We start from the raw sequence: 27,932 nt of genomic DNA, 5'->3' as shown, positions 1-27,932 counted from the left end.
GACAGGGGACTTCAGTTGGAGGACAAAACACTCGAAAAGGCCCTGAGGCAGGAGCCTCCTTGGCATCATTAAGGAACCACAGCGTGGCCACTGTAGTTTAGGGGAGGGCAGGTGAGGGAGCGTGATAGGAGATGAGTTAGGGAGGTGGCAGGGGGCTATGTAGACCTTTGCTGTACCTCCAAAGGCTGGACTGAGCTGTCAAAAAAAATGCATAACGCAAGAGTTGAGAATTTTATTTGAGGCAGTCAGTCAGTTCAGTTGCTCAGTCATGTCCGACTCTTTGCAACCCCATGGACTCCAGCACGCCAGGCTTCCCTGTCCATCACCAACTCCCTGAGCTTGCTCAAACTCACGTCCATCGAGTCGGTGATGCCATCCAACCACCTCATCCTCTGTCATCCCCTTCTCCTCCGTCATCCCCTTCTCCTCCTGCTTTCAATCTTTCCCAGCATCAGGGTCTTTTCCAATGAATGAGGACCATAGCACAAGAGACAGCACCCCAGGTAGCTTTGAGAAACTGCTCCAAAGAGGTAGGGGAGAAGGTCAGTATATATGTGATTTTCGTAAAGGGGGAGTACTTGCAATCAAGCACGTATTTTTTTCAGAGGGTTTCTGCTAGTCACAAGGAGCAGACATCACCATGAAGGATTTTAATGCTTTTCTAGGTATGAGGAGATAGAAGGACTGGGTTCCTAAAATCGGCTCCTGAAAATATCTATCTAAAGACCTGTTCTCCCAGTTTTTCCCAGAGCACAGAATGCCTCATTTCTGCTCTCCACCTTGAACTCGTTTCAGGGAGTGTTGAAAATTAGAAGCTGCAGCGGCACACGACTTAATCCTTGTGGAGGCAGATGGCAAGTGCCCATGGCAAGTGCCAATTTGTATTAATAGTTCACAGGGCCATGGAAAGGACTTTGACCTTTGCTCTGAGTGAGTGGCAAGGAGTGTGACCGAAGACGTGTCATGATCCTATTCATACTTTTACAATATCACTCTGAATTCTGTGTTGAAAATTTTGAGAGAGGGAGCAAGACGAGGTGGGAAGTAGGGAAGATGGGCAGACAGTTTTTGGGTGGAGATGGTGGTGACTGGGTGGGAGAAAGTGGTCAATTCTGGATGTGTTTCAAGGGTAGGGCAGACAAAGGTTCCCTGAGCCCTTGGTGGGGATGAGGGAAGGAGCAGAGACTAAGCCAGGCACCTGGAAGTGTCATGCTGCCCCGCCCTGAGCTGGGAAGGTAATTTGGGGCGAATCTAGGAAGGACTTTGGGAATTTGGGTTTGGACATGTTGAGTTGGGGACGCCCGTTAGACACCCAGGATGAGATGTTATGTGCACAGTTGGAGTTGAGAGGAGATGTTTGGAATGGATGGATCATCAACATAGAGAGGATGTTCAGAGTCATGAGGCTGGCTTTAAGGGACTTAGAGACTGAGAGTGTCCTGAGAAGAGGACAGGGCTGAGCAGAGCCTGGGACCATTTTTTGAAGCCGGAAAATGAGAATTACTGAAGGACACTTCTGTGCACCTCATCCATGACGGTTTATGCCTTCAGAATAAATCCCTTTTCAGAAGTTCAGTTGAGGGGGTGGGGTTGCGGAGAGGACAAAATTATATGTGTGTGCTCAGTCTGCTGTGTTTACCCAGAAATTTAGTATTTTTTACCCACTGAGAAAAGACAAAGCACAGAGGTGGGGAAGAGAAGTTAGGGATAAAAAATACCGACTTCTAATTTGGAAGAGTCAATACTTGTATATACAGATCTAAAGCTAAATTAAGTGAAAAGGGGTGAAGAGATGAATCAGAGATTCATCTATGTATAGGTGGAACCTGAAGGCTCTGGGATTGGGGGAGGGGGAAATGACAGCATTGGTTCAGGTAATGAATCGATCTCTCTCTTTGCAGCTTGAATGGCCTTGGGGAAATTCCTAATGGTCCTCAATAATGTTGGTGTTAGTCACTCAATTGTGTCTGACTCACTGTGAGCCTATGGACTAGCCCACCAGGCTCCTCTCTCCATGGAATTCTCCGGGCAAGAATACTGGAGTGGGTTGCCATTTCCTTCTCCAGGGCATCTTCCCAACCCAGGGATCAAACATGGCTCTTCCGCACTGCAGGCAGACTCTTTACCTGTTGAGCCACCAGAGAAGCCCAATGATCCTCAATAGGTGTCTGTATATTTTTGGTTACATTCGGTCAATGGATAAAACACTAAACATAGAGAGGGCTTTGATGACATAGGGTTACTTGCATGTTTTTGTTAGAAATACTCCAGAGGCATCATTCTTAGGCTATTTTAAGATCTGATCAACTGGGAACCACTCAGTTTTCAGGTCTCCCAAGATGCAAATTGCCCGTGTTTGCTTACCTGTGCCAAGGGAATACTTGTGTTTGGAGACCTTTGGTTTGTGCTTCTTTAACCAGTATTTGTGTTGAAAAATGATCTACTAAATGAGCATCCATTACTTTAAGCTTAGAAATTCAGTATTTTTCTTCTGTGGGTGTTATAGACTGAACTGTGCCCCCCTAAAATTCATATGTTGAAGCTCTAACACAAAGTACCTCAGAATACAGAGCTTCCTTGGTGGCTGAGAAGGTAGAGATTCTGCCTGCAGTACAGGAAACCTGGGTTGGATCCCTGGGTCAGGCTGGGTTGGGAAGATCCGCTGGAGAAGGGAATGGCTACCCACTCCAGTATTCTTCCCTGTAGAATTCCATGGACAGAAGGAGCCTGGCAAGCTACAGTACATGGGGTTGCAAAGAGTCAGACATGACTGAGTCCAATATAGTTATATTTGGAGAAAGAGTCTTTACAGAGGTAACTAAGTTAAAATGAGGCCATTAGGATGGTCCTAATCCAACTCAATCTGACTTGTGTCCTTATAAGAAGAGGAGATTAAGACAAAGACACGCAGAGGGAAGATCATATGAGGACACAGGGAGAAGATGACATCTGCAAACCAAGGCCAGGGGCCTCAGGAAAAGCCAGCCATGGTGGCACTTTGATTGTGAGCTTGTAGACCTCCAGACCTGTGAGAAAGTCAATTTCTGTTGTTTAAGCTCCCCAGTCTGTGTGGTATTTTCAGATGAATACAATGGGGAAACAAACAGAAAAAGAAGTTTGTGATAGAAGTAGATGAAGATATGGATACAAGTATATGGATATTTAAAATTAAATACCTTAATCCCTAACTTCATTATTTTTCCTCCTATCAAGCATAATCCGATTTGGCAAAAAAAGCTTTGAGCACATTTTAATTTCGCTGGTTTCTTAAGATAGGTTTATTTATCTATTTTTTCACACTCCCAGTCCAGGATTAGTCAATTAGTAGATGCAAATATAAAATTTTATGTATTAGCAAAACTTGACCCGACTTCTTTCTTCCTGGGGTGACTCTCCTTAAGTTGTAGATCAAATCCAGTTCCAGGCTAAAGTACCACAATTTCTCTTTTCTCTTCCTGGCTGACCCACTGCAAGAATGCATTTTTCTTTTCTTTAGTATGGCAGACTCTGTCCTGGAAATCCACAGGAGGAGTGACATTGTTAGCAGTTGTTCCTAAAATCTGGCCCTATCTTTTTTTTTTTTTTGCAGAGATGTGTCTCTGACCTGCCTTTGAAGAGTAAAATCGTCACCTGTGCTCTTCACAGTGCCAGGTTTTTGGTGGATGTCCGGAAGTCAGCCAGGGCAGGGCCTCTTTCGGATATTGTCCTCACAGCTCCATGGGGGTCAGTGGTCATGGACACTCCAGGCTGGTTATCTGGCGTCATGGGTTTTGACCATGGAGCTGGAGAGTTTCAGTGTTTCAGCTAACATTCAGATTTTGGGAGCGATGGATTTAGACGACTGGCCATTTGATCCAGCTATCCCACTCCTATTATAGATATATATGAAAGAACTGGAAGTAGGATCTCAGAGAGATATTTGCATTAACATAGCACTTTATTCATAGCAGTGTTAGTCACCATAGCCCAAAGGTGGAAGCAATCCAAATGTCCATGTAGGGATGAAGACCATTTCCCTGACATTCTGCCACTTCTTTTTTTAAAATTTAAATTCAGGTTCCCTAGAAAGCCACTGGCTGTTACAAACAGGAGAGCGTCTTGACTTAATTTACATTAAAATTTTTTAAAATTGTGGTTACAATATGCATAATGTATATGTAACATAAAATTTACCACCTTAATCATTTTAATTGTGCATTCACATAGGTGTTAAGTACCTTCACATTGTTATGCAAGCAATCACCAGAGCTCTTTCATCTTCCTAAACTGATTCCCTGAAGGAAGAAATGGCAACCCATTCCAGGACTCCTGCCTGGGACAGCGGAGCCTGGTGGGCTACAGTCCGTGAACTCACAAAAGAGTCCGACACGACCTAGTGACTAAACAACGACAATCTGTGTATCTCTATCTATGTCTATATCTGTGGGTGTATGCTCAGTCACTTCAGTTGTGTCTGACTCTTTTCGACCCCACAACTCTAGTCTGCTAGGCTCCTTTGTCCATGGGATTCTCCATGCAAGAATACTGGATCAGGTTGCCATTTCTTATTCCAGAGCATCTTCCCAACCCAGGAACCGAACTCACGTCTCCTGCTGTCTCTATCTCTGTATCTATCTAAAAGTGGAATTGCTGGGTCATATGGTAATTCTGTGTTTAGCTTTTTTGAGGAACGGCCATACTGTTTTCCACAGCAGCTGCACCATTTTACATTCCCACCAACAGGGTATACAAGGTTCCAGTTACTCCATGTCCTCGACAATACTTGCTATATTCTGTTTTTCCAGCACGGCCACCCTACTGGGCGTGAGGTTGTATGTCGCGGTGGTTTCTGCCACGATTTCAAGGGCCTGATGTGTGTGTATTACATCTTCAGATGTCTTAGTCTGCAGAGACAGTAAGACCCAGTTCCTGCCACAAGGGACAACTCTCATGGTCTGTTGAAGAACAGAGGCAGCTAGATAGAATATTGTAACACAGCATGACAAGTGTTGTGATGGGGACAAGTCTTAAGAGAACACAGAGTGGATGCAACAAGGAAGACTTCCCAGAGGTGGGGGTACTTCTTTTTAAATTTAATTTATTTCTGTCTGTACTGGTCTTCATTGCTGCACATGGGCTGTCTCTGCGGCAAACAGGGGCCACTGTCTAGCTGCGGTGCGATACCACGGTTCTCATCATGGTAGCTTCTCTTATTAACGGAGCACAGGCTCTAGGGCACGTGGGCTCAGTCGTTGTGGCACACAGGCTTACTGCCCCGCGGCATGTGGAATCTCCCCAGACCAGGGATCGATCTGGTGTCCCCTTCATTGGCAGGCAGATTCTTATCCACGGGACTACCAGGAAAACGTTCAGGGGTACGTCTTAAAGCGTTCTCTAAAGCCTACTTTGGAACAAGGACCTGAAAAAATGAGAAACTAAACTCAAACTCTAAGTGATTGATGGATTTGGGTTAGAGCCATATTTTTTTTTTTTTTTTTTTTTTTTGAGGCATTTTTCCTCTCTGTCTGTGTGTCTCTCTGGCTCTGAAATGTTGTAAAGGTCACTTAATTGGGATACTTTACAGTTTTTGGTTATCAGAAAGAAGCCAAACTGAGATCGCTGGGGCTGGTAAGTAGGTGGGGGGTGCTCACGGAGCCTGACCCAGGTGAGGTATGTTTGGTATTTCATCCATTCTGGGGACGTTTGAAGGTTCTGGGCCCTGGGAGTCTGTCACATGGAGGGAGGTGCTGTGACAAGATATGGAGAGAGAAACAAAGCATATAGAGGCTGCTATTTAAGAATAGTGCTATTCTTATTGTGGTGACTCACACTTGTCAAACCTTTGAGGCTCTCTGCAGAGGAAGAAAGCGTTGGATTGCAGCTTGGAGGTGGGCAGTGTGGCTCCCGGTCCTAGGGTGGAGGCTGTGTATGATCTCACCCATGTTTCTGCCCGGGTGGCACTAGTGGTAAAGGACCCGCCTGCCAACACAGGAGACAAAAGAGATGCAGGTCAAGTTCCCGGGTTGGAGAGAACCCCTGGAGGAGGGCATGGCAACCCACTCCAGTATTCTTGCCTGGAGAAGCCCATGGACAGAGGAGCCTGGCAGACTGCAGTCCATGGGGTCACTCAGAGCCCGACACGACTGAAGTGACTTAGCATGCACGCACTGCATTTTGTAAATGAGGAATCTGGCTTCCAGGGTGGTGGAGCGATTTCCCAGGGCAGCACAGCTCATCTATGTAGAGGTGCGAGGGGGAAGCAGTGGGAGAACCTTCCCTGGACGCATTCTGATTCTTGAGATGGGCTAAGAAGTAGCTGGAACATTCAGTTTAAAGGTTGAGCATGGATGTGCTCAGCGGTCACTGAATGGGAGAAGCAGAAGAGGCTTTAGCCAAGTAGAATCTTGGTGATCGCTGAGAGAGAGCATCAGTCAAGAGTACCACTCTCCTTCCCACACCACCTGTCCTGTCCCTCTGTCTGCTTCCACCAGATCCTCTCATCATCACCTGTGTACCCGGATAGAAATCTTGATGTTAACTCCTGCTTCAACATTACTGGTGATAAAAAGTCCTGGAAAATTTAGCGGAGTTGTCTGTGATCATGTATTGGTTTTCTACGGCTGCTGTAACAAAATCCATAGACTAGGTGGCTAAAAGCAGTGGTCCCCAATCTTTTTGTCACCACGGACCTGTTTCCTGGAAGACAGTTTTTCCATGTACCCATGGGGGGATGGATTCAACATGATTCAAGTGCATTACATTCATTGTACAATTTTTTTTTTTTTTACATTAGCTTCTCCTTGGATCATTAGGCATTAGATTCCAGAGGTCAGGGACCCCTGGCTTAAAGAACAGAAATGTATCGTGTCACAGATGGGAAGCTGGAAGTCTGAGATTAAGGTGTGGGCAGGGTTGGCTTCTCCTGAGGCCTCTCTCCTGACTTGCCCACAGGCACCCTCTTCACATCCGCATTCTCTGTGCACCCGCCCCTGGTGTCTCTTTCTCTCCTTAAAGGACACCAGTCAGATTGCATTAGGGCCCATCTTCACAGCTTCATTTATTTAACTTAATCACCTCTTTGGAGCCCTTCTCTCCAAATGCAAATACCTTCTGAGGTCCTGGGAATTGGGACTTCGACATAAAACAGCAGGTACAGGGCATGCTACCTGTTCTCTTAGCATAGCATCCACCTCACCTGTTGCACTTTACTTAACTGAAACGATATACTTGTATAATTAGGGCCTTTCCTGGTAGCTCAGCTGGTAAAGAATCTGCCTGCAATGCAGGAGACCCCAGTTCAATTCCTGGGTCAGGAAGACCCACTGGAGAAGGGATAGTCTACACACTCCAGTATTCTTGGACTTCCCTGGTGGCTCAGCTGGTAAAGAATCTGCCTGCAATGTGGGAGACCTGGGTTTGATCCCTGAGTTGGGAAGATCCCCTGGAAAATGGAATGGCTACCCACTCCAGTATTCTGGCCTGGAGAATTCCATGGACTGGATAGTCCATGGGGTCGCAAAGAGTCGGACACGACTGAGTGACTTTCACTCCCTTGTGTAATTAGTTGCTTAATATTCATCTGCCCCTTTAGGCTGGGCTTGCCTGGTGGCTGAGTTATAAAGAATCTGCCTGCAATGCAGGAGACTCGGCTTCAATCTCTGGGTCAGGAAGAAATGGCTAACCCGCTCCAGTATTCTTGTCTGGGAAATCCCATGGCCAGAGGAACCTGGTGGGCTACAGTCCATGGGGTCACAAAAGAGCTAGACACTACTTAGCAACTAAACAACAAACAAACCTTTAGGCTGTAAGAGGCATGAGACAAAATTGTGTCTGTTTTACTTGTGGCTAAAGCTCTAGGTTTGGAGCATAATAGATGCTCAATAAACCTATATTGGTTGAAGGCAGGAATGAATCTTTTCCTCTGTTCCACTTCCTGTACTCTTTCACATGTCTCCTCCACCTACCCACAGCTCCCTTCCTACCTCTGCTTATTAGTGGGACACATGTTGGCCATGCTTGTTGAACATGGCAGATAAGGGCTTCCCCAAAGAAAGATTGATAAAATCTCAACTCAAGAAACCATGCTAGGGAATACCGCAGACTTTTCCACTTGTTGCAGTCGGGCTATCATTTCTTACCATCCTTGAATATTATGACCATGAATACATTATTCTAAGCCTATATGGATCTCTCAGTTCTCTGAATCATCCTAAAAATTATTTTCAGGGAGTCTGTATTTTGACCACTGAAGGAAGCCATGTGGATGCATCTCAGTTTCCTGTCCATACTGTAGCTTCCAGGAGAGCAAGGCTATATCTCAGTATGCTTTTTCCTTCCAGGTACCCAGGTGGCACTAGAGCTAAAGAACCCACCTGCCAGTGTAGGAGACGTAGGAGACACAGGTTCAATCCCTGGGCCAGGAAGATCCCCTGGAGGAGAAAATGGCAACCCACTCCAGTATTCTTGCCTGGAGAATCCCATGGGCAGAGGAACCTGATGGACTACAGTCCATAGCGTCACAAAGAGATGGACACAACTGAAGTGACTTAGCACACACGCACCCATCTGAGTGCCTGGAATGACTTTTTTTCAGGAAGTTGACATTGGAGAGGTTAGATGAGAAAAGATAGTGATGGAGGAGTAAAGATCCTTCCACGGCTTGGCCAACTGTCAAGGGCAACGAGGATCTATGGTGCTTGTTTCTCTTTAGGATAGAAGAACGATAAGAATGAAAGCAGTCTCAGGGGGGAAAAAAACTTCCATGTATCAGGTGAATACTCTGCAAAGGAGACTTTTTGACCTTAAAATCTGGTGAACTATAGCTCAGTCAAAGCTAATGAGGGGAGAGAGCGAGCTAGTCTGGGGAGAAAATGCAGATTGACTCAGAGTTTCTTTCTCCGAGGGCAATTTGCATGACAATGATTACATATTGGGTTGGAGGCTCTTTGGCTTTCTTCCAGAGCAACTATTGTGGATGCGGAGCCCCTTTAGAAACCTGGTTTTAAAAGGAAATTAAATGTGAAGGGTTGCATTGCTGTCGCTGTTAGCCTTGGGAAGGGATTAGAGGGGATGCTTTGTCATGCGAAATGTCGGGAAAATTCATGAGGAGATCCGCAGGTTGTCTACTTGATAAAAAATCTTACCCCCCTAATGGATTTTGAAAAAGGTAATTTAATTTTAGCTCATGATTAGCTATCATAGGCAGGGGCGAGGCGGGTAATGCCCTTCATCTTTCTGGGGACTGTGAGTTTTTCTACCTTTATAAAATAAAATGCAACTGAAATACAATTTTTGTCTGTAGTTTATGACTCTGCAGACAGTGGAATGGAAAAGTTTATAGTCATTATTCCTGAAGAATAGAAAACTGTGTGTGAGAGATCATGACACAAAACAGCTTCTAATTTATTTGGCAAGAGTAACTTCTTAGGCTGGCTGCCCTGGTGGCTAAGTGGTAATGAATCCACCTGCAGTGCAGGAGATGCAGGAGACATGGGTTCGATCCCTGGGTTGGGAAGATCCCCTGGATTCTATGGCCTGGGGAGCCTGGCGGGCTGCGGTCCATAATGTCACAAGAGTTGGACACAACTGAGCGGCACAGCAACTTATTAGGCAGGAGAAAGTTAGAGAACTATGCAGAGGAAAGGAAGCAGAAGGAGATTTTAGGTGGGTGATGTACAGATAGATGGAGAAATAGGTGGATAGGGAGATGGAGCGTTGGAGCTTGATCTGTGTGTCCCAGGAGTGAAAGAAGCAAAGACTTTTGCTGTGTTAGTCTCAGGCAACTGGGTTAGGGCCCAGAGAGGCTGCTCTGGGCTTGATGATCATAAAACTTTACTGTGAGCACAAGAAAGTTGAGGAAAGAGGAATAGAGTCCTTACTACTAGGTTGGCCAAAATGTTCGTTTGGTTTTCCATACCATCTTACCAAAAAAAAAAAAAACCAAAGAAACTTTTTGACCAGCCTAGTTTTTTTTTTTTTTTTGCTGCAGATTCTCTTTTTATTATTTTATTTTTCTATTATTTTTAAAGATATAATTCACATGCCTTAAATTCACCCTTTTAAAATATACAAATCACCACTCGCTAATTCTAGGATGTTTTCATCTGCCCACCCACCCCACCCCCACCAAACAAACTTCATAACCATTAGCAACTCGTGTTCCACCTTGCCCCTGCTGCTGCAGCCGCTGCTGCTAAGTCGCTTCAGTTGTGTCCGACTCTGTGCGACCCCATAGACGGCAGCCCACCAGGCTCCCCCGTCCCTGGGATTCTCCAGGCAAGAACACTGGAATGGGTTGCCATTTCCTTCTCCAAAGCATGAAAGTGAAAAGTGAAAGTGAAGTGGCTCAGTCGTATCCGACTCTTAGCGACCCCATTGACTGCAGCCCACCAGGCTCCCCCGTCCCTGGGATTCTCCAGGCAAGAACACTGGAGTGGGTTACCATTTCCTTCTCCAGTGCATGAAAGTGAAAAGTGAAAGTGAAATCGCTCGTTTTTCTTTCTCTATGCTTTTGCCTATTTGGGACATTTCATATAATGCAGCCATACAATATATTTGATTTTCTGACTTCTTTAACGTGGCATATTGTTTTCACGGTTTATCCATGTAATAGTGTGTATCAATACTACATTCCTTTCTTTCTTTTTTTTTTTTAACTTAACACCTTTAATGGTCCAAATATTCAGGGAAATACAAAATAAGTATCTATGTTCTTAAGGAATTATATCTGCAAGGAACACACTGGAAAACTCAATTATTTGGGCAAAATGATGGGTAGGAGGCAAGAAATACACGTTGAATTTCTGTTGCTGATGAGGTCTTATCCCCAAAGTCTTCTCTATGAAGTGGGAATAATATTACCTGTCTCGTCCTTTTTAAAAGCTCTATTTTGTTGAGGTATAATTGACATGTGACATTATATTAGTGTCAGGTGTACAGCATAGTGATTCCCTCTATGTATATCATTGTGCAATGATCATTCTTTTTTATGGCTAAAAAACATTCCCTTTTATGGATGCACCACATTTTCTCTATTCAGTTGGTGACGGATATGTGAGCTGTTTCTTCTTTGGGACTGTTGTGAATAATGCCGCTATGAACATTTGTGTGCAAGTGCTCATGGGTGAAATGTTTTTATTTCTCTAGAGTGTACATCTAGCAGTGGGGTGGCTGGGTCATATGGTAACTCTGTGTTAACCTTTGAGGAACTGTTCAACTGTTTTCAAAAAGACCCACATGATGGTACTTTGCAACCAGTGATGTACAAGAACGTCCTTTACTGTTCAGGCCCCTGCTGTCTGCCAAGCGCTATGCTATCCTCTTGGTGTGTCTGTCAAATGAGCTTATAGTCTTTATTCCTTCTTTACAGGATAAGAAATGGAGGCTCTGAGTGTTCAAGAGAGAGAGAGACTGACTTCCCTGGTGGTCCAGTGGTTAAGACTCCACACTTCCAATGTAGGGGGCGTGGGTTCCATCCAGAAACTGAGATCCCACGTGACATGCCATGGCCAAAAAACAAAAGACAGAGAAAAAGAGAGATCACTGAGTTATTGTTATATGACCACATGTGGGGTCTCCCCTAGGACTGCACCCCAAAATCCTGCCCCAGGACTTGGTGGAGGTTACTTGAAGCCAGCCCCATATCAAGTAACGCAGTCAACCAGCCTTGGGCAGAGGTACTGCGTCCAGCTCAGCAGCGGCAGGGTCTCTGCCGAGTAACTAGCCTTTCTGCTGTTCCCTGCGGCTGGAGCCAGGGCAGAAAGCAAGGGAAGCCGACAGCCTCACAGGCCATCTGGGGCCCAGGAGGATGCTGTGGATCAGAACCAGAGCGAGGACAGAATGGGCTGGACTGGTTGCTGACTGTGGTCCCTGGAGCTCCACTAGGTGGGGGCCGCTGGACGTTCTCAAGGCTCACCACCCGTACACAGTATATGTCTCAGGCCACACCCACCTACACCTGCCTTAGATTAGAAACCCAAATAGTATTGATCCATGGTTTCGTTTTGTCATTTCTCAGTTATCATTCTCCCCATTCTTGACTTTTGGCTCTGTTATTGTTATTTTTGCCAAATGGAGGAATATAAAGAAATATATCCCAAGTGAAAGCGCTCTTCCAGCCCAAGGCTAATGAGCACCATCTTACCTGGCTGCCTCCTCTGCAGGGAGGAAAGGCTGGTGATGCCACACACACCTGGGCAGGTGTTGCCTCACATCTCCCAAAAGCTCTGGTGCTGGCTCGGGGTTAACAAGTCCTTGATTTGCTGGGGAGAGTGGACCAGATGCCAGAAACAAGAGCAATGGAAACACTCCTTCCTTCTCCATTCATGGCAGCCCTTTGGAAATGAACACTGGCATTTCAGTGTTGGGGCCTATCAGAATAGACATGTTCTGTAGGTCATTATTCCCTCCAAGGCTTCTAGGTCTTCCCAAGCCAAGAGCAATACACACAGGGTATTTTTCATAGGTTGTTTTCCTCAAACTCTGGCTCTAAAGGTTCTTTCTTAAGAGATAGAGAGTAGCTGGGGCTTGGAAGTGTATGTGTTTTCTTTTGATCTCTTCTTGCCTCTTTCATCTTTCTTTAGTGAAACCTGCAAACCATGCTGCTATTCACCTGCATAAACCTGCAGCCTCTAAGCTGAGCCGGGCAGGTCTCCTACCCACCACGAGAGATAGGTGTCTGTTTCTCTGTGGAATGCTCACATCTACTCAGACTGTTCTTCTCATCTGAGAACTCTAGCCAGGGAAGAAGCATAGTCATATGGAACCAGGGAGGAGCAGGAGAGGTGAATTGGACAACAGTGAAGACGGAGAAATCCATCCTGGTCAGAGGATGTCTTGAGCTCGAGGGATCACGGTGGCATGGACAGCTCTGGAGCTCTGGGGAATTGGCCTTTCCTGTGTGTTCACAGGCAGAATTAAGACTAAGAGGTGGAAGATATCACCATGAGGCTGATGTTGACTATTCAGAGAACATAGAAATGAGCCCCTGGAGGAGGCTGTTTGGAGGGCTCACCAATGAGTTTGTACCTCTGGAGGTTTTTAGAATGAGGCTGGACATCCATCTGGCTGGACTCCACATCAATGTGGAGGATGTATATTGCATTAAGAAAAGGACCAGAGTGGCCCTGCACGATCCTGAGAGTTCAGTTTTTTGCGTATTTGATCAGTTCATATTTGTTGATGGGGAAGCTATTTTGTATCTGCTGAATTCATCAATTCTCCAAGAAGCTGGATTTTACCATGTGCACTTCTAGTGAATGTGTCCTAAGCTAGTGTTTACGTTACTATACCTAGGCCCACCAAGATCATGAAGAATTTTGCCTCTTACTTCCCTTCTTCTCATTTCTGGGGTTTGAATCAGAGATGTCGCAATTTTCCACCAGGAGCCACACAACTGCTCTAAGAAAATCTGTTGATTTCCGGATACGGTCATGTTACTCCATGGTCCTTCTTATTGATGGGGGTGCTTTCTTTCTGTGTCCTCATTCTGGTATGTATGTTTTCACACTGGAGCTGCAGGGAGAGGAGCTTGAAATTTGAGAGCTCCAAGGGGCCCAGACACCCTTCAGTCACGTCCCTGTTTTACATGAGTGTGCTTTGCGGCAGAGATTTGTCTAAGGCCATCAGTGACAGGGGCAGAGATGGCCCTAGGGTCTACAGACCCACATCCCACATGTGCTGACCTTTATTTTTCCTTGCTGTCAGGGTAATTGTTTTTCTGTCATGATCCCTAGAATAGAAGCAGCACATTTCTTTGCTCTGTTTAACAGCAGACTCCTTGGAAGAGTCTGGACCTCCAAGTCTGCCTGTACCTCCTGCTTTCATTTCTTCACCTCTTGTTCTCTCCTGGACCTACTTTGGGCTTTGGTTCTCTGAAACTGGTTCTGCAAAATTCACTGATGCCTCGGTATTATCCAGTCCAAGGGTCGCTTCTCAGACCCCATCATTTCTAGGGGTTCTCTCTACATTCCTCTTGGTTTTCCTTTCTTGGCCCTTCTTCTGGTCCTCAGGATTCAGGCTTCCTTTTTTTCCCCTGTGTTTCTGTGTTGCCTTGGTGACTCCTCAAGGACTGTGTCTTTAAATTCCATTTAGATACTGGTGAATCCCAATTTTCTGTCTGCAGACCTGACCTCATCATATCAGATGCTTGATGTTTCCATTTGGATGTCTCATAGGCATCACAGATTGGCTGTATCCCACCCAGACTCTCGATTCTGTGTCATACCACTTCGTACCCAAATCTTTTTCTCCCTGTTTCTCCATCTTACTTGGTGGCACCAATATCCAACAATCTTCGTTAATCAGGCCAGAAATGTGAAAGGGAGCTATTCTTCAAGCTTTTCTTTCTCTTGTGTGTTTTCAGATAAATTGAAGTTTGGCTGGGCTTGGTTCTAAGCTACACATTGGATCCAGCTACCCCATGTGTCTCTTCCCTTCCTTGGACCAGTGGGCCACCCAAAGCATGTTATTATGATGATACCGAGTTGAGGAGACCAAGACCAATGGTGGAAGCACATTTCAAGCCTCTACTGATGTCACAGCCACTGGTCCCTTTTTGGCCTAAGCAAGTCTTGTGATCAAGCTTAGAGTTAAGGGTGGGGAAGTACGTTCTGCCCAGCCAGATGGTCAGGCTTAATGTTAATGAGGTGGGATGGGTACTTCTCCCAGGGGTGTGGAGGGCAGAGAGTCTATATTTGTTGAACAAAAGTCCAAGGTACTACCTTGGGGATGTGCTTAAAGGAGAGGAGAAAAAAATTCCCTTATAAGTAAATGGAATCTTGCCATAGGGTCTTTTTGTGAGAAACTGGATGTGTGTTTTTTAAACTTGTGGTGCTTCTGAATAGCATAGGCATCTTATTTTAAAGTTGAGAGTGGGTATCTTATTTTAAAGTTCGAATAGTTTATTAGGAATGGTGGTGGTGGTGATGGTGGTAAGGTGATTGTGACAGTAGTGATGGGGGTGATGGTGGGGTGTGTGTGTGTGTATGTTCAAAGATAGTGATACTGATCATTTTGGTGGGTGAAGGAAGTAGTGACATTTTCCTAGGGTGGTTCATTCTTGTCTGTCTTACTCTTCCTTATCGTTTCCTGAATTCATAATTTACTTTCTCTGATATGAACACAGTGTCATGTGGATCTGTTTTAAAATTATATGCTTTTTGCAGAATTTGGTGAAGGTTAGTGTTGCTAACGGAGAAGGCAACGCAACCCACTCCAGTACTCTTGCCTGGAAAATCCCACGGGCGGAGGAGCCTGGTAGGCTGCAGTCCATGGGGTCGCACTGAGTTGGACACGACTGAGGCGACTTAGCAGCAGCAGCGGTGTTGCTAATGTTCACTGCCCTCTCTCTCTTCTTTAACCCCCTCACTAGGAATAAAATCCTAGGTGGGCTCGGGGCATGAGAAGGGAGGAGAGGAATTTCCTCTGAAAGCCATCAGACCCGACAGGTGTTGAGCAAATGTGGCAGGTGGCCTGGTCTGCAGAGTCTTGTGTGCATTTGACACCAGCAGATTTCTTAGGTTGTGGCAGAGGGCTTTCTTCAATTCAGCAGGTTTCCTAAGCAGCCCTGGGTCAGCTTTATTTTCCTTTTGTGTAGTTTTGTAAGTGATGTGCGGCTAAGTGACACAGTTAACCTGCGAAGCCAGGGTCTTTCATCCATCTGCTCTGAGCAATACTGACAATTGCCAAACTTTTCTTTATTTTGTTAGAAATACTCTTTTCACTTCCACACTCAGGCAGATGCATCAGCCAGAGCCTGGGCCAGGCCAAAGACATTTATTTATCACCTCCACACACAGGGGGTTGTTTATGCCAATGTTTGCTTGGCATTGAGAGTGGGATTCAGGACTTTTTGATCCTTTTCATCACAGTGGCATGAAATCTGAGAGTGCATTTCATTAAGGCATGCTTGGCAGCCTGGTATACAGAAACCCAGGATCTGTATCCACCCCTGGCTACTTTAAGTGACCTAAAGAACATTCTTCATCCTCATTGGGCCTCCCTTCTCCTATATGCTGACTGTGGATGGGGCTATTCTTAGGCTCAAATTAAATGATCTTTGTAGAAAGATTCCAGGAAGTCTAAAGTTCATAATACGTGTAAGACATGCCATTTTGAATAAAACTGCAGTTTGAAAATTTATAGACAGTTTGTTCCAAAAGGACTTCAAGCAAATAACAGTGATTCATATCTCTTGGAACTGTAAAGGCTGCATGAGCAGTTTGGATAATGGGCAGGAATGTACTTCCAGGATTCTGACTCCGGGGGTGGGGAGCACATGTCGAGAGACTTTATTAGTCATCGCTTTGTCTTCTAGGACAGAATCCAGCAGTGGATGGCCATCTGTTATGGAATTAAAGTGTGTGTTCCCCCCACCCCTCCGGTTCATATGTTGTGACCCTAACCCCCAATGTGATGATGTTAGGAGGTGGAGACTTTTGGAATTAAATAGGGTTAGATGAGATCATGGTTAGATAGCATCACTGACTCAGTGGACATGAACTTAAGAAAACTATAGGAGATGGTGGAGACAAGGAAGCCTGGCGTGCTGCAGTCCATGGGGTCGCAAAGAGTCAGACACGACTTAGAAACTGTACAATGACAATGAACAGGATGAGATCATGGGTTGGGTCCCCTGATGGAATTAATACCCTTATAAGAAGAAGAAAGGACACGATTTGCTCCTTCTCTGTCATGTGAGGACACGACAAGAAAGTGGCTGTCTGCAGGCCCTCACCAAGGACCCAACATGCTGGCACCTTAATGTTGAACTTCCCAGCCTCTGGAATTCTGATAAATGTCTGTTATTTAAACTAGTGGTCCTCAGTCTTTTTGGCACCAGGGACCAGCTTCATGGGAGACATTTTTTCCATGGACCTGGTTGGGGGGATGATTTCAGGATGATTCAAGTACATTACATTTATCACGCACTCTATTTCTATTATTATTACACCAGCTCCACCTTGGATCGTCAGGCATTAGATCCCAGAGGTTTAAGACCCCTAATTTAAGCCACTTAGTCTTTAGTATTTTGTTATAGTAGCCCAAGGAGACTAAGTATCAGGGAAGTTTTGAAAACATGGTTGTATAAAGGTGGTTGAAGGAATGTATATGTTTAGTCTGGACAAAAATGAATACAGGTCATGATAATGCCTTGAAATATTTGAAAATTATATGGAAGTGTAATTATTGCATGATAGGTGTAGAAGAGAGAAGTAGGACCATTGAATAGAAGAAGCCAAGCTACACATTTCTTAAAAATTCAATTGATTTCAACCAGAAAATAAACAAAACAAAAACAATTCACCTATTTTTTCTACCCCCTACCTTCTGCCTCTGACAACCACCAGTCAGTTCTCTGCATCAGTGAGCTTGAAAGTACGTGTGCATTTGTAGATTTCAGTCTACGGCCACACCACCCTGAATACACTTGATTTCCATCTGTAGATTTCATGTATGATAGAGATCATATGGTATTTGTCTTTCTCTGTCTGACTTATTTCGTTTAGCATAATGCCCTCAAGGTCCCTTCATGTTGTTGTAAGTTGCAAGATTTCATTCTTTTTTTATGGCTGACTAATACCCCATTATCCTGGAGAAGGGCATGGCAAACCACTCCAGTATTCTTGCCTGGAAAATTTCATGGGCAGAGGAGACTGGCAGGCTATAGTCCATGGGGTCACACAGAGTCGGACACGACTGAAGTGACTTAGCGTGCATGCAATACCCCATTATGTGTGTATATTGTATATATACCACGGCTTCTTTATCCATTCTTCCATTGATGGACACTTAGGCTGTTTCCATATCTTGGCTATTGGAAATAATGCTGCAATGAACAGGATGGTGCAGTTAGCTTTTCAAGGTATTGTTTTCATTTTCTTCAGATAGATACCCAGATATGGAATCGCCAAATCATATGGTAGCTCTATTTTTAATTTTTTTGTGGAATCTCTGTACTGTTTTCTGTAGTGGCTGCACCAATTTACATTCCCACCAGCAGTGAACATGAGTTCCTTTTTCTCGACACCATTGCCAGCAGATGTTATTTCTAGTCTTCTTGATATGAGCCATTGTAACAGGTGTGAGATGACCTCTCATTGTGGTTTTGATTTGCATTTCCCTGATGACAAATGATGTAGGCCACCTTTTCATGTACAGTAAGTCCCCTACATACAAACCTTCAAGTTGTGAACTTTCAGAGATGCGACTGTGCATTCCATCAATGCCAGGTGTGAGTGAAATTGCAGCTTGCCTTCCATTTCCTGTTACTGACAATCCTTCAGCTTTACCATCTCTCACCCCCCTTCCTCCTCCAGTCAGTAACCCTTCATGCTTGTTCACTCAATGCCAGCCCCTGTATGCCAGCTGTTGCACTACCATACTTTTCAAGGTACTGTACTATAAGATTGAAAGTGAAAGTGAAGTCGCTCAGTCGTGTCTGACTCTTTGCGACCCTATGGACTGTAGCCCACCAGGCTCCTCCATCCATGGAATTTTCTAGGCAAGAGTACTGGAGTGGGTTGCCATTTCCTTCTCCAGGGGATCTTCCCAACCCAGGGATCAAACCTGGGTCTCCTGCATTTCGGGCAGACGCTTTACCATCTGAGCCACCAGGGGATCCCATAAGATTTAAAATGTGTCCTTTATTTTTTGTGTTTGCTTTTTAATGTACTACTTGTATGAAAAGTATTATAAACCTATTACAGTACAGTACTATACAACTGATTGTGTTAGTTGGATACCTAGGCTAACTTTGCTGGACTGACAAAACGCGCTTTCAGAACAGAATTGGTTTGTGTGTAGGGGACTTAACGGTATTTGTCTTAGAGGATGATTTATTCAGTTCTCTTCCATCAGGAAGCAACTGGTGTAACTGAACTCCTAAGCCTTCACTGAAGATATTAAGACTAACATAACCTTTGGACATCATGTCTGGGAAGCTCTGAGCATACAGGACAGAAAATGTCAAAATCAGCATAATAATGCAGATGTCAACAGATGTCAAGATCATCATACTAGTATATGAACTGGGGAATCAATAATGATTTGACATGAGTCCATGAAGCAGTGTTTACCCATTTCTGACATGTCTCCAGGAGATTTCTGTATCAACACTAGAACCTGGTCATGTATTTGGGCAGCCCAGCTTATCCTGCACTTACTCATTTATTCACTTGCTTTTTGCTTATCTGTCCATTCATTCATGTGTACAGCATACATGAGGTTCATGTATGTGCCAGGCTATCTGTAAGACACAGCGATGTCTTCCTGTTCACAGGAAGCCTGTGTCCTTGTAAGTGAATAGCCGAGGACACCTGTAACAGGACGGGAGTAAGAGTGTGGTTGAGATTTCTTACCAAGGAGCGGCATCTGATTTTCTGGGCTGGGTAGTTCTCTGCAAGGGTTTGCAGGGTTGTATAGAATAACGAGGGTGACTGCCACAGGCACTGAGGGGCAGTGGCTGTGTAGAAGCCTCAGAAGAGGGTGGGACAGCTAAAAGGAAGCAGCAGAGAAGGAAGTGGAATCTGAGGCTGGGCAGGGAATCAGCTAGTGAGTGACTTTGTATATTACATGAGAATTTTTGGAATTTTCCCCCCATAGGCAGCAGGAATGCACTAATGAATTTTAAGCAAGCAGTGGTCAGTTGTGTATGTTAGAAAGCTCACTTTGCAAGACACGGGGTTATGTGTTGACTGCAGTAACTCAAGGAAGAGATGACATGCCTTTGAATCTGGTTGGTGACGAAAGGGATGCAGGGAAGGAACAGAGTCCCAAGATAAGGGAGGAAGTGCACTGGTGATTCAGTGGTTAGATTTCTCCTTCCAGTGTCAGGCTGTGAGTTCGATCCCTGGTTGGGAGCTGGGACCCACATGCCTCGTAGCCAAAATACCAAGGCACAGAACCCACGTGCCTTGTAGCCAAAATACCAAGGCAGAGAACAGAAGCAGTGTTATGGCAAATTCAATAAAAACTTTAAAAATTATTTACATCAAAAAAATCTTAAAGAAAAAACCGCCACAGACAAACAAAAAATAAACCAAAGATAGGTGAAAACTAGCACCAGGGGTAATTTGAGAAATGAATTTGAAATATTATAGTTAGATAGATAGATATAGCAGACATTTATATAGTTAGCATGTATGTTTAACATTAATAGTACATATATATAATAATTAAAGTGCTTAGTATAATGCTTTGTGTCTAATGAAAATTTGTCTGTAAAACTAACAGTTGTATACAAAAATGGTGCTTGCACTCTCTTTTGTCAGTATTTCTAGATAAGCTTTTCTGTTCCATTGATCTGCCTGTCATTTCTTGTTTCATTATCTCACTGTCCTTTTAAAAATTAATTTTCATTGCAATGTATTTGATTTACAATGATGTAATTAGTTTCAGGTATTCGGTAAAGTGAATCAGTTATAATGTACCTGTATCCACTGTTTCTTAGATTCCTTTTCCATATAGGTAATGACAAGTATTGAGTAGAGTTCCAGGTGCCATACAGTAGGTCGTTATTAATTACCTGTTTTATATATAGAAGTGTGTATGGTGGCTCAGCTGGGCAGAATTTGCCTGCAATGAGGGAGACCTGGGTTTGATCCCTGGCTTGAGCAGATCCCCTGGAGAAGGGAACAGTTACCCACTCCAGTATTCTGGAGTGGAGAATTCCATGAACTGTATAGTCTATGGGGTCACAAAAAGTTGGACATGACCGAGCGACTTTCACAATATGTCAATCCCAATCTCCCAGTTTATTCCTCCCTGCATCTTCCTGCTTGGTAACCATAAGTTTATTTTCTACATCTAGGACTCTATTTCTGTTTTGTAAATAAATTCATTGTACCAGTTTTTCAGATGCCACATATGAGTGATAACATGTATTTGTCTCTCTCCATTTAACGTCACTGAGTATAATCTCTGAGTTCATCCATGTTACTGCAAGTGGCATTTCTTTTTATGACCAAGTAATATTTCATTACACATGCACACATGTGTATACATTATCTTAGTTATTAGTGCTTTTCAATAATTAAATAATAAATTTAATACTTTAATCTGCATACATTTATCAAGTATCCCGTCTGTCTCTGTGGTCACGTTGGCTTCCTCGAGCCACGAGTGGTCCCCTCACTCTCCCAAGAGTACATGGAATCCCAAGAATAAATCTGGAATTATTGCTTACTACTATGGCTTATGGCTGCAACGTCCTGATCTGTCTGTATGTTTTATCAGTTTTTCAAATGCTTTAGCGTCATGTGAAATCTCCCTGGGACTCTGTGACCTTCAGGAGGCATTAGGGCCTCTGTCAAGACCCCAGAACACATGCTTGCCCACTGGAAGAAGGCCACGCAACGTGCTAGGCTCTTTGGCTGTGTGTGTGTGTGTGTGGTTTCCCTGACACTAGGCTGCCGCTGCCAGGATGAAGAGGAGCTTTATGAGTTGACAAGGCACCAGATTGCATTGTGTTTTCATCTCTGTCCTGGAGTTTGTGTGTCTGTTGTGAGTCCTGATTTCTGAAAGAATAATGCTGGTTACAGTTTAAACTGTAAGCCTGGAGAAAATGATGGCCTTGGTTATGTGGAGGGAGGTGGGGAGGCAGCTGGGAGTGGATTTACAACCTGGGTTCTTTACTTTTCGCTGCCACTATGGAGCCTTTGCAGCTTGGGCCAATCGAAGACAGAAGTGAGCAGAGTGATTTACTCTTGCTGGAGGGTTATCAAATTACCAAGCCAGGGCACCTCGGGATTTCTGGGCTCCGTGTGAGATGGATGAAGCCGCTCCCTCATCCACATGAAGTATCCTGCAGAAATTTGGTGTTGATTGCACTAGAAAGGAATTTCTAAAATTCCAAAAGTGGAGGTTATTTTTATTAATGTTTGGAAAATTGGATGGCTATTTGAGAGAGAGAGAGACAGTTTAGAGCCTTACCTCTCTGCCTCTATGTAATATTTCCTCCTAGTCACCACATCACTTGAATTATTATTGCTTGATTTCTTAACTTAATATTGGATAGGGCACCCCCCTTTCATTTTTCTTTTTAAACAAAATGGCCCAGTGTTATCAGCTCTGTGTTCTTCTCGGTTAATTTTAGAACCTTTTGTTCTGTTTCAGAAAAAGATTCTATTTGGAATTACATTAGATCCATATAATAAAAAGAAGTAATGGCATCTTTGTAACATTCCATCTTCTAAGTAAAAATACATCTCTCTCTCTGCTGTTCATGTGTGTTTTATTTCATCCATTTAATGAAATTTCATAGTTTTCCTCCTATTGTTTAAAGTTCTAAGTGCATTGTAATATTTGTTGCTTCTACAAATAGAATTCTTTACATTTTAGATTCTGGTTGGTTACAGCCAGAAAACAAAATGCTGCCCTGGAAGTTCTTATGTCACTGGCATGGCCATCGCCAAGGTCACCAGGGCCCTTTTCTCTGCCAAACCAAATGGCCTTTTCCAGGCTTGATTTCCCTGTGACATTCATCAGTGTGAACTCTCTTTTTCTTTATGAATATAAATGTACTATAATATGTAGTCTTAATCCCTCTTCTCTTCTCCTAGTAGATGTCTTTTTTTTCTGTGTATTTAATTTTCTTTCTGACATCACTTTATAATAGATGGCTCCAATTTCAGTCTCCAGATCTCATTTCTACTCATCCATATGCTCAACCATTTGGGGTTTTTTTGTTTTTTTTGGACTTTTTGTTGTGTTGTTCTTAATTGTTGCATTCAAACTATAGTTGCAGCATGTGGGATCTAGTTCCCTAACCAGGAACTGAGCCCAGGCCCCCTGTATTGGAAGCACAGAATCTTAGCCACTGGACCACGAGGAAAGTCCCTCTTAAGAACTTTCTACAGGTCAGGCACTAGGGTGACCACATGCCTGCCCTTAAAGAGAGTATCTAGTTGTGGTACCACGGGAGAAGTCTTCTGTGGGTGTGAGTAAGGTGCTCTATCTGTCAATATCCCAGCCAGAAACAAGTGGCACACCCAGAAGGGGCTGGCTGAAGAGATTTTAGCAAAACATTTACAAAGATTTGGGGAGAGTTAAGGGAAATCAGCAAAGCATGGCCAGTCATGGTGTACGACTCCAGGGCTAGCAACAGAAGAGGAAGCAGTTGCCATGCCAGCGCCTGAAGGGTCCAGAAGAGAGCATGGTTAACAGAACATGGGATTGGCTCTAGCCCTAGGCTAACCGTCAGAGATGCCTGTCTGCACACGACTGTGCCACAGAAGAGCGCAGTCTCCACCAAACCACATCTGGTTGGGATGGAACTGGGGGCCAAACACCCCAACCTCTCTCTCTTCTCGACCATCAGTCTTCTCAAGGTAGCTCCTGGTGGTTAAGCCCAACCCAAAGCCAGAAGTGTAAGGGAACCCTTGATACTGTCTATATAGGTCTTATCTTCTAGGGCATGAAGCAGAGAAACAGGGTGGAGAGAAACACGAAGAATATTCAGTAAAGGTGCTAGGGGATGGGTGACCTCAATTTGTTCTTCTTTCTTCCTCACCTTCAACTTCTTGCCAATACCGTCCCTTGGCTATGCAGTCTTCGGCTACAGTAACTCAGGAGGCAGCACCTAAGGGACAAGAAGGCAATGCCAAGTCCTCTCTAATCTGGTCCCAAGAAGCCACCCCATTCTCTTCCCTCGTTTCCCTCTTTCTTCTTTTTGTCAATTGCGGCTTCTGTGCCTACAAGGTCACATCCATCTGCTGTGGCTACAGTTGCTTCTGGCCAAAAAGCACAAGGCACTTTCAGAAAAGAAAGTTCCTTGGGTGCATGGAGTCATCCCAACTTGCCCTGGTGGCATCTCTTCCCAGCTAAGTAAAGACCAACCTGAGTCTTGTTGATGAACTTGAACTTGTATTTGTTGTTGCCAACCATTTCCGGGGCCTGCTAAGTAAGCACATTAAAATGCCAGTGAACATTTTTGCCGCTTTGTTGAACCTTTCTGGCAGATTCAATTGGGGGGAAAATGGGAGCACATGGACCACAAAATATATAATTTGTAGTTGTCACATTGCACTCTGGAGAATGATCTTTTTTTGAGACTGCTACGTGGGAGCCTTTCATAATGGAAGAAATAATGCCTCAGAAAGGGGAAAAAAAGTCTCACTGGGAGGTTTCATTCCCTAAGTGTCCTTGGTAGGATTAGCCTGCATTCCTAGTCTTAATTCCTATGCCCTTTTGTAATAAATTCCTTCCCTGGCTCCTCTGCCTGCATTGGAAAGGCTGCCTATGGGAGGGTGCTGGGCAAACACAGCTGAAATACATTGTATCTTTTGAGGTGGCATTTAATGACTGGGGAATGGAAGATATCTATTTAGATTGGACAAAAGAGATACTGTATAGCCAAAGAGAGAAAAACGAGTCCACAGATGAAATAAGGAGAAGAACCTGATTTTTTCCATGAAAGCTGTTGAGTTATGTTGGAGGCCAATTCTGTCCCATTGGCCAGCCTCCCTCCTTGACCCTTGGGTTCCATGCTGGCCAGAAATCCACAGAGGACTGAGGTTGTGGCTTTTAAGAAAAGGTGGCAGATATTGGGCAAGGAAAGGGAAACCCAGGATGAGTGAGTGAAAGTGCACGAAACAAGAAGAAAAACCCACAGAGTATCGTCTCTTTTTCATCTTTTAAAATTATGTCATATTCTATACATCATATATATTGGGCTTCCCAGGTGAATTTAGTGGTAAAGAACCTGTCTGTCTGCCATTGCTGTAGACATAAGAGAAGTGGATTTGATCCCTGGGTTGGGATGATCCCGTGGAGGAGGGCATGGCAACCCACTCCAGTATTGTTGCCTGGAGAATTCCATGGACAGAGGAGCCCGGTGGGGTATAGTCCATGGGGCCGCAAAGAGTCGGACATGACTGAGCAGCTAACGCAACAAGGCTCGTGTAAGAGTTCTGACCACATTTAAGGTAGGTAAGCTGAGCTATGATGTTCAGTAGGTTAGATGTTTTAAATGCATTTTTGACCTAGGATATTTTCAATTTATGGTAGATTTATCAGGAGGTAACTCTTTTGTAAATTGAGGAAGATCTGTATTTCATTTTTATTGCTAAATATTATCACATTGTCTGAATATACCACATTTTGTTTTATTCATTTGTCAGGTGATAGACACTTAGCTAGTATGAATAATGCTTCTCTGAACACTTGTGTACAAGTTTTTGTGTGGGCATATCTTTCCATTTTTCTTGGGTATATACCTAAAAATGGAATTGCTGGGTCATATGGTACAACTATACTTCGCATTTTGAAGAACTTCCAAACTGTTTTACAAAGTAAGTGCACCATTTTACATTCCCACTAGCAATGTCCTTTCATGGGTGATTTAAAAATCCAACACAGGTGTCTGTCCTTGACATTTGAAGAGTTTTTGTAGATTTTGGAGCACAGCAAAGGTGATGTTATTGGAATGGTTGGTGCACAATGATGTGGAATGAGAGGTTAAAGACCAGGAAGCAGAAAGTGTTGGAGTAATCCAGTTCTCAGTTGATGGTTCATCTGTTTGGATGGTGACAGGCAGAAAAGATGTCAGGGTTCCTGAGGAACACAGTGGACAGTGGAAAGGATTCTTAGGTAGAAAAATGATGTTCACTTGAGATCAACCCCGAGGTGCCTGCTTAAGCTTTGCTTTTTGATTTTGTTTCACAGAAAATAAATTTGCAGTTTCAGAGGAGTGAGAAAGAGACTACAGGTCTTTCCATTATGGGGTGGTGAGCCGTCATGTGACCAGAGCAGACTTACTGGTCTTTAAGTGGCTTGGGAATGCTTTCCTGGAAGGTCAGCATCCTCCTAGGCTCTGTGGGCTGCCCATCATGAAAGCTGAGGATGCGGTTGACATCTCTGGTCCATGGTCTTCCTACCAGTGGCAGCAGTGGGACTTTTGTGGACAAAGTGTGTGTGTGTGTGTGTGTGTGTGTGTGTGTGTGTGTGCGCGCGCGCGCACACACGTGCATGTGAGCACACCTAAGGGTGGACAGAGTAGCTTGAACATTTGAAACAGTGAAAGAGAATAAGAGCCCTTCACAACAAAAGTTTTCAAGCCAAGAAATAAAACCTCCCGTAACTGTAGGATTTAAAAATTACCCATCAAGCTGTTTATCGTATAAATGGAACAATCGGTATAAAGCTGCCACCATCCCCGGAACCTGCAATTGCTCAGTGAAGCTTGTTACAGAGGCCTCCTACTCTGCTTGGCACGGTTATCACCCTTATGGGCTTTTCTTCTCTGTGATTTATTCTCAAACACTTTTGTATTTCCTTTTGCCATTTAGATGAGATTTAAATAAAACCATTAGGTATAGAATGGTGTCAGACGGTTACACACTTTAAACTCATGATAAAATCAATCAGTATATTATTCTCTGTTCAAATGAAGCAAAAACACCTGCTGTCTGGCAGTTCCTTATTACTGGCTGTTCTTATTCTGCATTGTTACCGGGCATCTCCTGGAGTATCTAGCCTTGTGGTAATTGCTCATGAAGAGAGGAGGTTGGGCAGGATGACAGGCCCTGTTCTGCCCATTTTTGGTCCACATGTGCCTGCTTTTGGCAGTCTCTCCCTTTTATAGACCCCATCCTGGTACCCGATCCACCCTAGCTCCCCAAAAGACGGAGAGGTTCTTCCTGAGCATGACCAGCCTTAACCCCACACCTCAGAGTTCCTTTGGTGGTGTTGTTCAGTTGCTCAGTCATGTCAGACTCTTTGCAACCCCATGAACTATAGCACACCAGGCTTCCCTCTCCTTCAGTATCTCCTGGAGCTTGCTCAAACTCATGTCCATTGAGTCAGTGATGTCATCCAACCTTCTCATCCTCTCTTACCCCCTTCTTCTCCTGCCCTCAATCTTTCCAATGAGTCAGCTCTTTGCATCAGGTGGCCCAAGTATCGGAGCTTTACCTTCAGCATCTGTCCTTTCAGTGAATATTCAGGGTTGATTTCCTTTAGGATTGACTGGTTTGAGCTCCTTGCTGTCCAGGAGTCTTCTCCACCATCACAGTTCGAAAGTGTTGATGCTTTGGTTTTCAGTCTTCTTTATGGTCCAGCTCTCATATCCGTACATGACTACTGGAAAAACCATAGCTTTGACTATACGGACCTTTGTCATGCTTTGACCTTCCTCTTAATCTAATTTTTAATTGTTTTTTAGTCTATTCAATTTTTACAGTATTGGTTCTGTTTTTTGGTGTGTTTTTTTTTTTTTTTTTTGCCCCAAGGCACATGGGATCTTAGGTCCATGACCAGGGATCAAACCCTCGTCCCCTGCAATGGACGGTGAAGTCTTGACCCGTGGTCACCAGGGAAGTCCCCTTCCTCTCAGTTTAAATGTGCTCAGGGCGTATTCCCAATATTGATAAGTTGATGACATAATCTTTTCTGTGACGGGTAATGTTAAAATTTCCACTTAAGCTGTATTTTAGCCTGAATAACATATCCTGGTATGGTGGTTTTCAACTAATTCTTTTTTTCCCCTCTCTCTTTTTCTAGGTTTATCCAAATCCCTTGGGCTCATTGAAGGTTATGGTGGGCGGGGCAAAGGAGGCCTTCCTGCCACCCTTTCCCCTGCTGAAGAAGAGAAAGCCAAGGGACCCCATGAGAAATATGGCTACAATTCCTACCTCAGTGAAAAAATTTCACTGGATCGTTCCATTCCGGATTATCGTCCCACCAAGTAAGTTCTGATTCGGTCGCTCAGAGGAGTTGGCTTTATAGTGTAAATGCGTGTCTATGACATTATCTCCTGCTGTTTGTAACTAGTGGAGAAGCTTTTATCTCATGAGTCTCCTCCGTAATGAATAAAAGAGGCTTCCCAGGTGGCTCAGCGGTAATGAATCTGCCTGCCAATGCAGGAGATGTAGGTACCATCTCTGGGTTGGGAAAATCCCTTGGAGAAAGAAATGGCAACCCCGTCCAGTATCTTACCTGGAAATGCTATGGACAGA

The 27,932-nt window shown here is 44.2% G+C and overlaps 1 protein-coding gene across 1 annotated transcript in view; it reads left to right on the top strand.

Annotated features, from left to right (window-relative positions):
• The window catches only part of GALNT17 (polypeptide N-acetylgalactosaminyltransferase 17), a 429,186-nt gene that overhangs the window by 140,678 nt on the left and 260,576 nt on the right, over positions 1-27,932 (top strand). Inside the window, exon 2 of the mRNA XM_019988316.2 lies at positions 27,478-27,661. Within this exon, the coding sequence (XP_019843875.1) occupies positions 27,478-27,661 (184 nt within the window). The remainder of the gene's footprint in view (positions 1-27,477; positions 27,662-27,932) is intronic.

The sequence above is a fragment of the Bos indicus genome, chromosome 25 (genome assembly GCF_029378745.1).
Source record: "Bos indicus isolate NIAB-ARS_2022 breed Sahiwal x Tharparkar chromosome 25, NIAB-ARS_B.indTharparkar_mat_pri_1.0, whole genome shotgun sequence".
NCBI classification, from domain to species: Eukaryota; Metazoa; Chordata; class Mammalia; order Artiodactyla; family Bovidae; genus Bos; species Bos indicus.
This window is presented reverse-complemented; position numbering and strand designations above follow the sequence as displayed.